Source organism: Chelonoidis abingdonii, chromosome 8, assembly GCF_003597395.2.
Source record: "Chelonoidis abingdonii isolate Lonesome George chromosome 8, CheloAbing_2.0, whole genome shotgun sequence".
NCBI classification, from domain to species: domain Eukaryota; kingdom Metazoa; phylum Chordata; order Testudines; family Testudinidae; genus Chelonoidis; species Chelonoidis abingdonii.
The window spans coordinates 78,466,582-78,482,256 of record NC_133776.1 but is presented as its reverse complement, the minus strand read 5'-3'; the positions used below and the strand labels follow the sequence as shown (position 1 = coordinate 78,482,256).

General features: G+C 41.2%; 1 protein-coding gene across 4 annotated transcripts in view; it reads right to left on the bottom strand.

Moving 5' to 3' along the window:
• Positions 1-15,675, bottom strand: part of BRWD3 (bromodomain and WD repeat domain containing 3) — a 90,928-nt gene that overhangs the window by 23,843 nt on the left and 51,410 nt on the right. For all 4 annotated transcript variants that reach the window (XM_032796949.2, XM_032796950.2, XM_032796953.2 and 1 more), the window contains 9 exons: positions 14,487-14,664; positions 13,600-13,693; positions 11,643-11,792; positions 9,522-9,598; positions 8,263-8,440; positions 3,412-3,528; positions 3,025-3,132; positions 1,369-1,493; positions 1,051-1,133 (listed from right to left, as the gene is read on the bottom strand). In XM_032796949.2, coding sequence (XP_032652840.1) covers positions 1,051-1,133; positions 1,369-1,493; positions 3,025-3,132; positions 3,412-3,528; positions 8,263-8,440; positions 9,522-9,598; positions 11,643-11,792; positions 13,600-13,693; positions 14,487-14,664 — 1,110 coding nt within the window. The remainder of the gene's footprint in view (positions 1-1,050; positions 1,134-1,368; positions 1,494-3,024; positions 3,133-3,411; positions 3,529-8,262; positions 8,441-9,521; positions 9,599-11,642; positions 11,793-13,599; positions 13,694-14,486; positions 14,665-15,675) is intronic.

The window sequence follows — 15,675 nt, the reverse complement described above, 5'->3', positions numbered from 1 at the left end:
AGCAGATTTCCCCTAGCCTCAGACCACAACCTAGCCACAGACTCTTCCAGTCATTATGGATCTATTGACTTCCTCCTCCAATATTATAACATTTCTCTTCCTCTCCTCCTACTGCTGCTGTTAGTCACCTTGCTGCAGGAAGCACAGTTTCCAATGGTGCCGTAAAGATTCAATCATTATCATATAGTAGAACAGGGATTGGCAACCTTTGGCATGCGGCCCACCAGGGTAAGCCCCCTGGAGGGCCAGGCTGGTTTGTTTACCTGCCGCGTAAGCAGGTTCAGCTGATCGCAGCTCCCACTGGCTGCAGTTCGCCGTCCCAGGCCAATGGGGCTGCAGGAAGCGGCAGCCTGCACATCCCTCATCTCTCACCGCTTCCCACAGCCCCCATTGGCCTGGAGCGGCGAACTGCAGCCAACAGGAGCTACAATCAGCCAAACATGCAGATGAAGCAGGTGACCAAACCATCATGGCCTCCTGGGGGCTTACCCTGGCGGGCTGCGTGCAAAAGGCTGCCAATCCCTGTAGTACAAGTTAGATAATTCAGTGTAATTTACATAATTTGATACTGACCAAGTACATGATCCTACCAGCACACCAGCCTCCGTTAACTTGGTGATGGTGGAACACAAATACAGACTGTCTCTCTAAAAGTCACAACTGTATTCTGTGTGAGTATTTATATAGCTCCTATCACTAGCATATCTGAGCATTCTGGCATTAAAACATACCAGTCATGATCAGAAATTATTAATACGTAAATTGTAGAAGTGACAAACTATAATTTTTTTAAGTAAGTTTAAATGCTAGAAAATAAAACATAAGGTGTTCACATCAAAAGGTGTGTTAGAATGCTCTCAAAGAGAAGACTGCACTTGAAAAATAATCAGTACATTTAAAAGTGAACAACCAATCACTTACAAGTGCCTCTTGCATTAAAACTGGGCAAATATTTACATTTCAGATTTAGAATAAAGATAATGAATTGCATCCTGTCCAATATTGGTATTCAGCATGCCAAACACACGGATGTGGTAAAACGGTACTTACCAATCTGCCAGTTCCTTTCTTTGGCTTCATTATAAAACTGATGCAGCACAAGGAAATCAATAACATCTGGCATATCATGGTACCTATGAATAACAGAAAACAATATTACTTCTAAACAGGATACTGCTTCCACAGTAACTGTTCTCGTGGAATCCCATAGGCCATCTTTTTAGTCTTCAAATACTATTTCATGTTCATTGCAGCAATGACAAGTGCTTACATAAAGCCTTCAAGTGCAAGGAGATCAGAAAAAAAGGGATTCTAGACAATTTGTAAGAATAGTTGTTTTTTTGGAGAAATGATTTAGTCAGTACTCACTTAATGGAAAAAGAGTCTCCTGTCATTTTGCCTGAGATTGGATCTAGAAATGCAAGCTTCAAGCAGCAAAGTGTAGGAGGTCCGACTTCATATTTAATTCCTACAGTCTTCACAAGTTCTTGTTCCTAATGATCAAAACACAGTGTGGGTCAGTGTTTAGGGTTTAAAAGCAGCATATTCATGTTTAGACTCACTCGTATATATGTGCAAAGAAAGGTATGTATTTATAGATTACTTCTTCCTTTCTGCCTAGATCCTTCTATCAGCCATATGCTTCATTCCTAAAAATCCAAGAGCATAATGGTCTCTCTAACGAAGAAGGATGAGAGGGTACATGGTACTCCTCCCCCGTAACATATTCCACAAGGCTGGTCATAATTTGGTTAACTGCACTGGAAAGTGTATTGGGGATAGTGCATTTGTTCTTCCAGAAGCAGTAGTGGCCCCAGGTGGGCATCTCTGGCCAAGGCCACAACCTCAAACCTTTGCACATCAGGAGGCAGCACTAGGGGAAGCAAAGTATGGTCTTTTTAAAAAGAAGGTTCAGCATGAGCTAAATGAATGCCTCTGGAAGTGCGAGGACTTGAGAGGCAATACCTGGTGGCATTATGCCTCTCTAAGGCTACGTCTGCACTTGGAATTAGGGGTGTGAGTCCCACCTCACAGAGACATGCTCGTGCTAGCTCTCATCCAACGGGCATGTCAAAACCGGAAGTGTAGTTGTGGCAGCACAGGCAGCAGCAAGCGGTGGCACAGGTTAACCGCTCTCAAGCACAAACCCACCTGGATCCCATGGGTATGTTCTTGGGACTGCTAGCTCATGTCACCACAGGTACAATATTATTGTTGGCGCACTAGCTCAGTGATAACCAGCACAAGTATGTCTAGTTGAGCTAGGAATCACACCCTAGTTCCAAATGTGGATGTAACTTAAAGGGGAGTAAGTTCTTTCCCATCCCCTTTAAACTGAAGATGTCTTTGAAGACTCATAGTTGGCCCCACACAGCCACCACTGACACAAATTTTTATATCTATCTATATCTATCTATAATCTATTATTATATATTATATATAAAATCTCTCTATGTAATATATAATAATAGATTATATACAGATATAGATAGATATAAAGATTTGTGTCAGTGGTGGCTGTTTGGAGCCAACTACGAGTCTTCAAAGACGTCTTCAGTTTGAAGGGGATGGGAAAGAACTTACTCCTCTTAAGTATATATACAGTTGGGGACCCTATTTGTTACTCTCAGGTTCTGAAACAATGAGCAGTAGCTGTATGTTCATTCATTCTAAGAATGCTGAAGTGACTATATTAACAACTTGAGAGTTGCTAGTTCTACATGAGTTACAATGCAAGAAAAGGTAATATTTCAAATTACAGTTGTCTAACTTTTGTTAGTGAAGATACCATTCTAGGTAAACATCTTCCTTCAACTTGAATTTCCTGCTGAGTTCCAACCAACAGTGACTGATTGACTGATGTATGTCATAAAAAATCTTTAAAGTTTGGTTTGCAAAGCAACATTTTTAAACAGCATTTTTCTTTTATTTAGTCACATTTGACTTTAATGCAGAAGTTAATGACATAATTCACAGATCATGGAAGTATTTTTTTTTTGTTGTTTTTTTTTTAAGTTGACTTACCCTGAGTTCCATTTTGTTCCAAGGTTGTTTTTGCATGTTAACATTGTAAATTTTTGCCTTCCTTACTGCCCGCACATAAGCCTCATGGCCTTGCCTAAAATATATAATCTTAAAGAAAAGAAAAGGGAATGTATAGATTTCATTCTATTCATACAGTTAATCCATAGGGTTTTTTTGTTTGTTTGTTTTTTAAACAAAAAAGATATCTACAAACAAGGACCATCCCTCTTAAATTCTACAGGCTATTTCCATAAAGATGATTTTGTTGGATAACACTTTTATAACTCCTGAGCAGCAGGATATTTATATTTAGGCATCTGAAACATCTTTATTGGCCCTAGTTAAGGCAATTTCACCTGCTGTCAGTGAGAACATGCACAATATTACCTCATCTCCCATTTGTGGGACAAAGGGTGAACGACGTGGTATGGTATCCAAGATCCACTGGGGTGCAAACCATTCTTCACTGGGTTCACCTTCCATCGAAAGTAATCCACTTGGTTTCTTAAACAAATTACATTACTTTTAGGGAACAAGCTGTAATTACTATTGGCAAGGCATGTGAATAAGTCATTACGTAGAACAAAGCTGATTAAATATTATAAGCAAAGCAAATCCTGCAATGCCAAGTGATCACCCATCATCATCAATATAATGGCAGAGTAAGGAAAGAATTCATTTCTTTTATATCTATATCTATCTATCTATCTCTGCTGCTGGATAGCGTAGTGGCTAAGAGCGCAGCCCTTTGATACGGGAGACCACCCTTTGATACGAGAGACCAGGGTTCAAATCCCAGTTGGTACCCACCTTTCCAGTAGGGGTCCTTGGGCAAAAGACCCCTAACGCTTCACCTGCCTACCTCAAATATGAGAGTGACATGAACTAGGAGAGTCATGCCGACTCCGACATCGCCCGGATTAACAAGGTCCGCGCCAGATGTTGAGGAACCAGGACAATCTGACGATAGGTGGGCTACTGGAACAAACCATTCATGGACGAGACAAGAGAACCTGGAATTGATGGAATGCTACTACAACAGTAGACCTAATGAGAGGGGATATATGAAACGTATGAGGGGACTGTGGATGGACAAAAGACCTACATCCACACTTACTGAGAAACAGCTAGTTACCCAACGCTTCAACATAGTAAAGAGGAAGCTGCTCTCACAGCTTGAGATAGACCAACTCCACATTACATCCCAGACTCAAGAAGACCTGGAAGAACAAGTGGATGTGCAGCCCACACCTGAAGCTGAAACTTCACTGCCACCCCCTCCATTGCAGAGCACAGCAGCTGATATGAGGCATAAGATCATGGAGAAACTAGCTACAGTCAATCCTCGAGACTGATTACCAAGGCTCAGTGGAGAAGTACCATCAGATAGTATGTTAGAAGATGCCAATAGAGCCCTCATGACAATCCCTACTACCACCATAACTCAAACCAATGAACTGGTATACACTACAGCCTCTGTAATCCTGGAGATGCTTGGCTACACGATCAAGAAGAACAACAGTATGTACCCACCCTGGAAAATGAGGTTGGAGGATAAGATCAAGGCGACTCGGAGAGAAGTTAGTCAGCTGGTGGAACTACAGAAGGGTGTAGAGATTAAGGATAAGACTCGGCTACTGAAAAAATACAAGGGCCTGACTCCATCTGAAGCCCTAGAGACTGCTAAACAAAGGCTCACAGCACTGGCTACCAGGCTAAGGAGATACACTAGAGAAGCAGAGGCCAAAAAAGTAAATGCCCTGTTCTCCAAAGAACCATCCAAGGTGTACTCCCAACTGCAGTGCAACAACACAATAACAGCAGAGCCACCAGCAGCAGAAACTGAACAGTACTGGAAGAACATATGGGAGAAAGAGAAGACTCATAACACCAGTGCAAAGTGGCTGCAGGACCTGAGAACAGAGCACAGCAATCTCCCAGAACAGAAACCAGTCACCATCACAGTAGAAGACATCCAGCAGCGGGTCAAGAACATGAAGAGCTGGACAGCACCTGGACCAGACATGATCCACACCTACTGGCTAAAGAAACTAACAGCAGTGCATGAACGCCTAGCAGCACAGATGAACCAGCTGCTAGCAGCAGGCTCCCACCCAAACTGGCTAACACAAGGAAGGACAGTGCTGATCATGAAAGACCCCTGCAAGGGGACAGAACCGTCCAACTACCGGCCAATAACCTGCCTCCCCACAACATGGAAAGTCCTATCAGGCATCATAGCTGCCAAGCTACAGGACCATATGGGCCAGTACATGAGCACAGCTCAGAAGGGCATTGGGAACAACACCAGAGGCTCAAAACACCAGTTGCTCATAGATAGAGCAGTCACCCAAGACTCAAGGTCTAGACAGACCAATCTGAGCACAGCCTGGATTGACTACAGGAAAGCCTACGACTCAATGCCGCACACGTGGATCTGTGAATGTCTGGCGCTATACAAAGTCAACAGGACACTAAGGACCTTCCTCAAGAACTCAATGGGACTATGGAAGACAACACTGGAAGTCAACTCAAGGCAGCTTGCACAAGTGGCCATCAAGTGCGGCATATACCAAGGTGATGCACTGTCCCCGCTGCTGTTCTGCATAGGCTTAAACCCCCTCAGCCAGATAATCACAAGGACTGGATACGGGTACAGGTTCAGGAGTGGAACTACCATCAGCCACCTCCTCTACATGGATGACATCAAGCTGTATGCTAAGAATGAACGAGACATCGACTCGCTAATCCACCTGACGCGGATCTACAGTGAGGATATCGGGATGTCATTCGGACTGGAGAAGTGTGGCCGGATGGTAGTGAAGAGAGGGAAGGTAGTCAAGACTGATGGGGTGGAACTACCAGCGGGCCACATAGCAGACATACAGACCAGCTACAAGTACCTTGGCATCCCACAGTCACATGGAAACCACGATGAGGAGGCAAGGAAGACAGCAACATCCAAGTATCACCAAAGGATAAGACAGGTCCTGAAGAGCCAGCTCAGTGGGAAGAACAAGATCCACGCCATCAACGGATACGCCCTGCCGGTCATCAGATACCCTGCCGGTATAGTGAGCTGGCCAAAGGAGGACATGGAGGCTGCCGATGTGAAAACCCGGAAGCTCCTCACAATGCACGGAGGTTTCCACCCCAAGTCCAACACCCAGAGACTGTATACCAGCCGGAAAGAAGGCGGGCGGGGCTTGGTGAGCGTCAAAGCCACTGTCCTGGACGAAACCCGGAACATCCAGGAGTACATCAGTAAGATGGCCCCCAAAGATGAGCTGCTGAGAGAATGCCTGAGGCAGCAGCAGACATGGGAGGAAGACCAAGCAGAAGAAGTGCCATGGCAAGACAAGACCCTGCATGGGATGTACCATCGACAGATAGCTGAGGTGGCTGACATTGGGAAATCCTACCAGTGGCTGGAAAGGGCTGGACTAAAAGACAGCACTGAGGCACTGATCATAGCAGCACAGGAACAGGCACTGAGCACCAGATCCATTGAAGCAGGGGTCTACCACACTAGAGAGGACCCAAGGTGCAGACTGTGCAGAGAGGCCTCAGAGACAGTCCAACACATAGTGGCAGGATGTAAGATGCAGGCAGGAACAGCATACACTGAACGGCACAACCAAGTGGCTGGCATTGTGTACAGGAACATCTGCACAGCGTATGGGCTAGACCCTCCCAAGACCAGATGGGAGATTCCACAGAAGGTTGTGGAGAATAGCAGGGCTAAGATTCTGTGGGACTTCCAGATCCAGACGGACAGGCAGGTAGTGGCCAATCAACCAGACATCGTGGTAATAGACAAGGACCAGAAGACAGCGGTGGTGATAGATATAGCAGTGCCAAGTGACAGCAACATCAGGAAGAAGGAATATGAGAAGCTGGAGAAGTACCAGGGCCTGAAAGAGGAACTAGAGAGGATGTGGAAAGTGAAGGCCAAAGTGGTCCCAGTGGTGGTAGGAGCCCTCGGGGCTGTGACTCCTAAGCTGGGTGAGTGGCTCCAACAGATCCCAGGAACAACATCAGAGCTCTCTGTCCAGAAGAGTGCAGTGCTAGGAACAGCTAAGATACTGCGCAGAACCCTCAAACTCCCAGGCCTCTGGTAGAGGACCCGAGGTTGAGGAAGACACATACCACCCATAGGGGTGAGAGGGGAATTTTATATATATATATATATATATATAAAAACACAGGCCTAACAGCATGCTGAACATCTGCCTCGACAAAAACCAAACATTCTTCAAGAGAAGCATATAATAAAAACATTTAAAATATGGAACTAACATAACTCCTTTAAAGTTGCAGCCCTTCCACTAACCCTTTGTAGTTCTGTCTATTTGGGACATAATTCAAAGTCAATAGGCTCACTTCAGGTGTGAATCTGACCCTTTATATTTGCCCTTTGAGATAAAGTTATACAAAAGGAAAGATGTAAGGGGGTGTTAATCACTTGTTTTTCTCTTTTCCATCCTCTCCACCCCCAATATATACATAAGAGTAAAAGTAAAATAGACAGCTGAAAAATTTGAGAACCTAAGGACTATCTCTTCAGCTGTTCCACAGCATGGCTTGGCACACCTGAGATGAGACAGAAGTGGCTCCAAGTCACCTTTGTGGCAAAGATCCTCACGCTGACTAGGGGCTGAACTGGCCGCTGGTGCAAGTTAAAGCATATTAATGGCTGCTCTGACTTACTTCTCGGTTGTCATGACTCCAAGGGATGTTGCAGCAGTGGGGACTGCTGGAGCACAACTGAGTTCTGGCCCTACCTCTCCAATCCTCAAAACACTATATCCCTCCTCCTATGCATGGAGTGTACTTTGTTGGCTTTGCACTAGCCAAGGAAATCCTCAGACAAAATAGGTCCTTCATGTGGGCCTGGTTCTGGCCACAGTTATTCAGAAAACACAAAATAACTTGGTCTGTAGCAAGTAAATATAAAAAAGTCTCTCTCACTAACCTAGCTCTTTTATAAAAGTCTGTTCTTTTCAGCATCCTAATTACAAATCACTAAAATATCAAAATTACCACTATACAACAATAGCATAACAAAGTTACACATCCAGAATCCTATTCTGTTCTACTTTAAAGTGAACTGTGACTACTGTGTTATCAGTCAGTCATCTTTCATATATAGTTGTTAATGAAAAAAAATGAGCTTGAAGACAACCATTTATGAAAGATTTATAGCCATAAAGCCATTAAAAAAAAAAAAACGCTAACCTTTTTTCTAGTCTGTTTGGGTTTCCTTCGTTTCTCTTCCAATCCTTTAGTTTCCTTCATGTTTTCATCTTCAGAGCTGCTACAGATCTTCCGAGTCGCCTGTCTGGTTTGTCTCTTTGGAGGCTGGAGATTAATTCCAGCATCTGCTATCCAGTCAGAATATTCACTTGAAGAATCACTGTAAATATTACAGTGTAAAAAGCTAAGAAACAAGGTGTCAAGAAAACCATAACTCTGACTTTCATACAATACAGTCCTAGGCCTCATCCCCATGCTGCTCCATGCAGGTGGGTTCCTGTGGTTGAGAGGACAGCTGGCAGGATTAGAACTATATTCACATGAAGTCTATAGAAAGCCTAAATCGTGCATAATTTAGACATTTCAGCATACTATTTCAGTTGCAAATTCATATACAAGCCAGCATTATAATTAATATTTGCATCATAGTAATGATTCCACTCACTCACAGAAGGCTGTAGGAACATATTTTATTGCCCTCGTGGTTTCACATCAATTCTTAATGGATTTATTACTGGAATTTGCCAATGTTTTAGCCTATAATAGCATTGTATACCACCAAGCATTGTATTTTTAAAAAATTCTAAAAATTATGCGCGAAGATATTTTAACAAATTCATTACAGAGAGCAGAACAGATTTGGCCACTTTAGCACAATGCAGTCATCCTATGTCAATACTATTACTTCACTAGTCAAATAATCAAGTAACATTTGTGTTTTGGGTAGCTGACTCACAAATATGAAAACGCTTCATTTTGCAGATCTACTTCATCCTAGCTCCTAATCTTGCACAGAGAATACAAAAAACTGCATAGAGGATAAGAAAAAAAAGAAAAAAGTCTTCAGACTAAAAATCATTTGAAAGTACAGATCTTTCACACTGCCTTTAAAAGTGTTTACAAAAGCTCTTATCTTTTGTTAACACTTTCATAATTACTTGGTCAGTTTCACTATGATATTTCCTAGTTAAAGAGACACAAACATTCTGTCCGGAGTGACGGAGCCTGTAAACTTCAATGGTGAGCAGTGCAGAGCACAAAAATCTAATAAACAAGGTGTGATTCTCCTCCTTACCTTAATCTCTCACAGGAGTAACATTTATTTTTTAGTGAAATAAGTCCTAGACACTAATTTCCATATTGCAGTCATGGCTCCAGAAATACCAGCCGTCACAGTATGGCTTTCTAAGACTACATAATCACTAGATAAAGAAGAAATTATTTAGGACAGGAAAAGCTACCTGGAACTGCTTTCACTTTGCCACACAGTTACAGCGTCGTCCACAGAGGCATCACTTGTGCCAACTGTTTCATCTTCCTGCATTAAAAACAAAAGAGTTGTGTTGTTATTCCTGCTGCCACACTTTCACCAAAATATTTTCTCTTTCACATTATATATGCAGTAGTACACCAGAGTTATGAACTGACCAGTGAATCACACACCTCATTTGGAACAGGAACTATGCAATCAGGCAGCAGCAGAGACAAAGAAAATAAAACCACCACAAATACAGTACAGTACTATGTTAAACACAAACTACTAAAAGAGGTGTCACGTATCAGAGGGGTAGCCGTGTTAGTCTGGATCTGTAAAAGCAGCAAAGAATCCTGTGGCACCTTATAGACTAACAGACATTTTGGAGCATGAGCTTTCGTGGGTGAGTACGTCCATGCATTCGATGAAGTGGGTATTCACCCACGAAAGCTCATGCTCCAAAATGTCTGTTAGTCTATAAGGTGCCACAGGATTCTTTGCTGCGTATTTACTTAAGAGAGGAAAGTAAAAAAAAAGATTTGACAGTAAGGAAACTGTTTTCTGTGCTTGTTTAATTAAAATTAAGATGGTTAAAAGCAGCATTCCTCTTCTGCATAGTAAAGTTTCAGAGCGTATTAAGTCAATGTTCAGCTGTAAACTTTTCAGAGAACAACCATAACATTTTGTTCAGAGTTACAAATGTTTCAGAGTTTATGAATAACCTCCACTCCCAAGGGTTAATATGTCTGAGGTTCTACTGTATTCGCTTGAAAATGTCATGATGCAAACACTTGGATGTCATTTGTCAAGGAAAGTTATTTACCAGTAACTCAAGTTCTCAAGAAAAGGTCTTCCCAGAGTGATGTAGGAGGAGTTACATGACATGACTCCCCTCACAAACTACTGCACCTTTGATAGTAGCATGAACTACTAAAGGTATGGGACAGCATCCATCCTTGCAGCATTCTAGAACCAATATATATAATTCCACACCTATAAAACTGTCCTTTAGGTCCTTGCAACCTCAGAAAACCGGACCAAAATCCATAGGAAGGAAAAAGTGATGTGGTCATCACAGATCTACAGACCCAAAATATATTCAGAGAATTCCAGTTACTTGTACGTGACCATCGTCCTCTCTCACAAAGTTGCCTTGCAGAACAGGTGGAAGAAGAAAAGCCTGATTTTTTGGGGGGTGATGCACATAGCCTTTAATGGTTCTGCTGCTACTGAAGGTTTGTGGTCTGCAAGGCAAAGAGCTCCTACAGTGGAGAGCTGCAAAAGCAGATGCATGAGGAAGAACTTCATACCGTCAGATGTTAAAACAATAAAAAAAAAAAAAAAAATACTTAAAATGTTTTTTCTTAAAAGCTTAAAAAAGGTATTAATTTCTAATATCTGAAACATATATCCATTAATATACAAGTATGGCCATCAATCAATCAAATACTAAGCTTTTTCTTCTCATCTGGTGAGCTTTTAACTGAGAATTTAATTCACAGGTATTTTAGTTTTAAGTTAGAGCAGAGGAAAGCAGTAAATACTTAGAATATGTATGATGTGTCTCCTTATTTTACATGCTCCCCTTTCCTTGCTGAGAGGAAATTCCATTTAATCTGTGAAACTTTCAATCCTTACTCTCACCAATATCAACCACTAACATCAACACGGTATCTTTAAAAGTTGTTGCACAGATGTACACGAAACCAACCTACTTAGTGAAATCTACAATACACGTGCAATACGAAGTCTCTTATTTGCATGAAACACCAGAACAGCAAATGACCAGGCCAATTAAATTAACCCGACAACACTTCAAGACTTCCTAGCAGATGATGTCCATAAAACAATCCATTTTTAACTAGATTCGAATACTTTTATATTTATATTTCTGCCAATTTAGGCACGAAATAAATAGCTCATCTCCTTCCCAGTCTGATTTAATAAAATAATGGCATGAATCCTAAAAACAATATGAATCAAATCCTTCTTCACAAAAGAGAAAATCCTGAGTCTTAATGATAACACCATTTTGAGAACATCTGTAGTCAAACCACACAATCTATGAACAAGGAACCTATTGAAACAATCACTTGATGTATCATACCTCAGAGGAGCTTTCAGATTCTTCCTTTGTACGTGGATTTTGACTTGCTCCCTGCTGATTGTGTTCAATGGTGGAGCGTGTTTGGTAGGCATGCTGGCGTTTGCGTTGGTTTCTTCTCAAAGATCGTCCACTCCCAGGTTGATAATCGCTCTTTTGTTATTGGGGGGGAAAAGACAAAGATTAGATTTTTTAGCAGTTAAATATATATACACTACAAAAATATGCCATATCAAAAAGGAATGGATGCTGTCCAACTCTCAACCGAAAACCAGAAAATCTGGAGTTCGGGCTGAAATGCCATCCCTAACTTACTCTGGCTTGGCTAGGTGTTGCTGGAAAAAATATTGCCCATTATTTTAAGAAGTGATTCGACCCTGAAAAATTGGTTATGCAGAAACACCACTTTCTTGCTGAACAGCTGTTCCCTGTGGTCTTGACTACAAAAAAGGAAATCACTGTTCTAAGAACTGTTTGGTTCCTCTAGTCTACTTGTATAATGCATGGATAAAAATGCCACAAATCGAACTGTGAGATTAGACTTGCTTTCAACAAGACTCTAAATACTGTTTCAGTCAACACCATTTTAGTACTAGTGTGGATGCAGCTTGCTGGCATAAAAGCACAAAAGGTTCAAATAACCTTCCCACTGCTGTTCAAGAAGAAAAAGCCTACCCTCTATTACATGTCTGATTCCAAAGAAGAACATAGGATTGAACATATGATTTTATTGATTATGCATCATCAGCAACGAAGCCAGCTTGACTTTCAGCTCTCAGGTTGAGTTTACAGAACTGGCACTTGGAAAAAGAACCTCATCTCTTTTACTTGTAACAAACATGAACAATGTGTGTTTAACGAAGTAAAAGGTCTCCATCACTGAAAGCCCTTTCAGGCAGCACCAGTCTTTTTACTCTGTATTTGTTCAGAAACTAGCACAGTGAACTTCTAGGCACTATGGTAATCCAAATAATATTAATGGAGAGGAGGAAGACGAGGACTGAAGATCCCTGAAAAAAGCATCCTATCAGCTGCAATACTTGCATACAATGGGTGAAATCCAGGTCCAATGAAATCAATGGGAGTTTTTTTCAATGACTTCAGTGGGGATAGGATTTCATCCAATACAGACGTATTAAAAATGGTGGTTTGTATTTTAATTAATGGTACTTTTTTAAAAGCCCTTACAGCACAGTGTGTGACTTCGCCTTTGAATGATATCAATATTATCTGGTGGGTGTACAAAACAGATCTTTGATGTGGTATCTTAAACTGGCTGTGTAATATGAACTCATAGAACAGTGCTGTTGCAATTTAGGGGCCTCTGTGCCCAAACACTGGGACTTCACACAGACCCAGGAGTTCATGACAGCAGTTGTAAAATAGAGACATTGTATGAATCTCTTTTAAAAAAAATGAGTAAAGTAGTTACACATATACAACACAATTTGTCAAGCAGTCAGTCATTTAAACTATTTTTCAATTTAAAATCCAACATATTTGATCCTCAACGTCTATGCATAACAAAATATTTATTGCATTTCCGAGAGCCTGAAAATACCTTAGGCCCTCATCCTGCAAAAATCACCATGTGGAAAGACCTCTTTCCATCCATACAGAGCCCCATTAAAGAACAGGAGGCTTCATGTGGATGCAGCATTTACCCAAATATTGCAAGTTGTAGGATCTAGATCTTGGTACCAACGTTTTTTTTAAAATCTAAGATAAACCTTTTCTCACTTAAACCATGTACTTCACTGTTTCCCCTCCCATGACAATGGTTTACACAGCTAACAGCACAGACTAAATTAAAAATGGAGCTACATATAGTGAAATTAGAAAGATTAAGTAGCAATGATATTAAAACATCTAGAAAAATTGCAGTTGGATTTTTTTTTGCATAATACTTAAAATGGTCTCCATTCTTATTCTCCCTTTTCTTCTAGTGAAAATTACTCACCCTTTGCAAAGTGTAGGATGGTTTTCTCTTCTTTTCAACAGTGTAAAGATTAACTTCCATATCACCTTTGGCAGCTCGGCATTCTTCCTGAACCCTTAAAACATACAGCAGACATTCAGCCTATTCATTAAATCATTAAACAGACTAGCAACAATATTTGCTTCCTTGCTACCAGCTAAATGGGCTTAAGTCCTCCTAGCACCCAGAGATTTTGCTTTGTTTAAAAACAAAACAAAACAACTCTTTTGATGCCATTAGTCATTTCCCTATAAAAGGGGAGCTGGCTGGATGTTTGCTAATAGCTCAAGAAATCTGTCACTGAACATGACGACCTATTAAAATTTTTAAAAGCTGCAGGAGAAAAAAAAAAAAAAAACCTTTAGAGAAAGAACAGTTGAAATAAAACTGGCCCCAAAAAGGTAAGAATGGAGTATCTGAACCAGCAAAGAAGGAATTAAATAACCATATAGGTAAGAAATTATCAGTCTCCAAATTCCCAAGCAGAATATAATCCTAATTTTTAAAGTCTAAATCTGAAGAAAATATGGAACTGAAAAATCAATTTATTAAAAAAAAAAAATGTAAATCTCTCATTTTTGAAAGAGGCATCACTGTGTTTCACTGCATGATTTATTCTTCCTCCCCCAAGCATTTTTTGGAATATTATACATGCACACCCAGGAAACAATAGACTCCCTACAGTTATAACATGATCTTTACTAGTATACATAGTTCATAATGTTTGTACAATTAATTCCATATGGACAGCACACATTGGATTCATAAAGAAATAGGAACAAATTAACTCAGTATGTTTTAGTATTCTTGTACTGCAAAGGAATGGAGATGGTTCCAACAGAAATTCAGCATCAATGGTTTCATCTTACCTGCTAACCCCTGGATGCAGCTCATTCACCACTACTCTTCTGCTCCAAGCCATGAGATCTCTCTCTGTGGCCATCTGACTGCGAGGAGCATTGAGATGCATTTGCCGGACCCCCTCAATCTGACCGCTACGTCTGAGACCAACGTTTGGTGGGGAGTCCAAACCTGGACTTCTAAGAGCTAAAACACAAAAATGAAGATCTCTTTCATTTCCACTACTATTTTAATAAAAATCTATGCATAAAACTTAGAGCCAGACAGTTTCTTCTCAGCCCTTTGCAAGTGGCAGAGCATAGCTGTGCTGGTCCAGAGGAGGGCAGTTTTATCACAGTTACTGATCAACTGAAAATCAGTGACTAACGTGAGGTGAGGGGGTTTGATGCTTTTGATGAATATCTAGGGGAATACCTACTTCTATATGTCGCTGGAATGTTACCAACCACTTTGCACACTCATAAAAAATGTGATCAGTCAGTGCTGTGACTTCCTACGGTACCTGGAGTTTTCGATGAGATTTCTCAGCCAAGTAACAACTAGGCCAACATAAGATGTATATGTAAAGTTTTTGTAAGTACCTAGGGGCCAAAGTCTCATTGATTTTCAATAGGACTTTGACTTAGGAGCTTTTGAAAATGTCACACTACAAAAGCAGATGAGATCACTGTAGGCTCCAACACATCTGCTTGTTCTGTTTCTATAACCTACCCTGTTGTGCCTTTTTTGAGGGTTCAAAAAAGAACTAGATAAATTAATGGACGATAGTTCCATCAATGGCTATTAGCCAGGATGGGCAGGGATGGTGTCCCTAGCCTCTGTTTGCCAGAAGCTGAGAATGGGCGACAGGGGATGGATCATTAGATGATTACCTGTTCTGTTGATCCCCTCTGAAGCACTTGGCATTGGCCACTGTCGGAAGACAAGATACTAGGCTAGATGGTCCTTTGGTCTGATCCAGTATGGCCGTTCTTATGTTCTCAACACAACTCCGTCCCTGAGCTGCTCTCAAGGCAGCACAGCTACATGTTGCCACTTACCCAGAGCCAGACAAAGTCTGAATCTTTCCTTTAGTCAGTCATGTGGGGATAAGATGATGCTGTGCTGTATTAGTACCCACAGCTACTCCTATCTTTGGTTTACCTGGCTATTTAGAAGTGAAATTATCTAATTTCTATATGCACAAATATGGTGCAC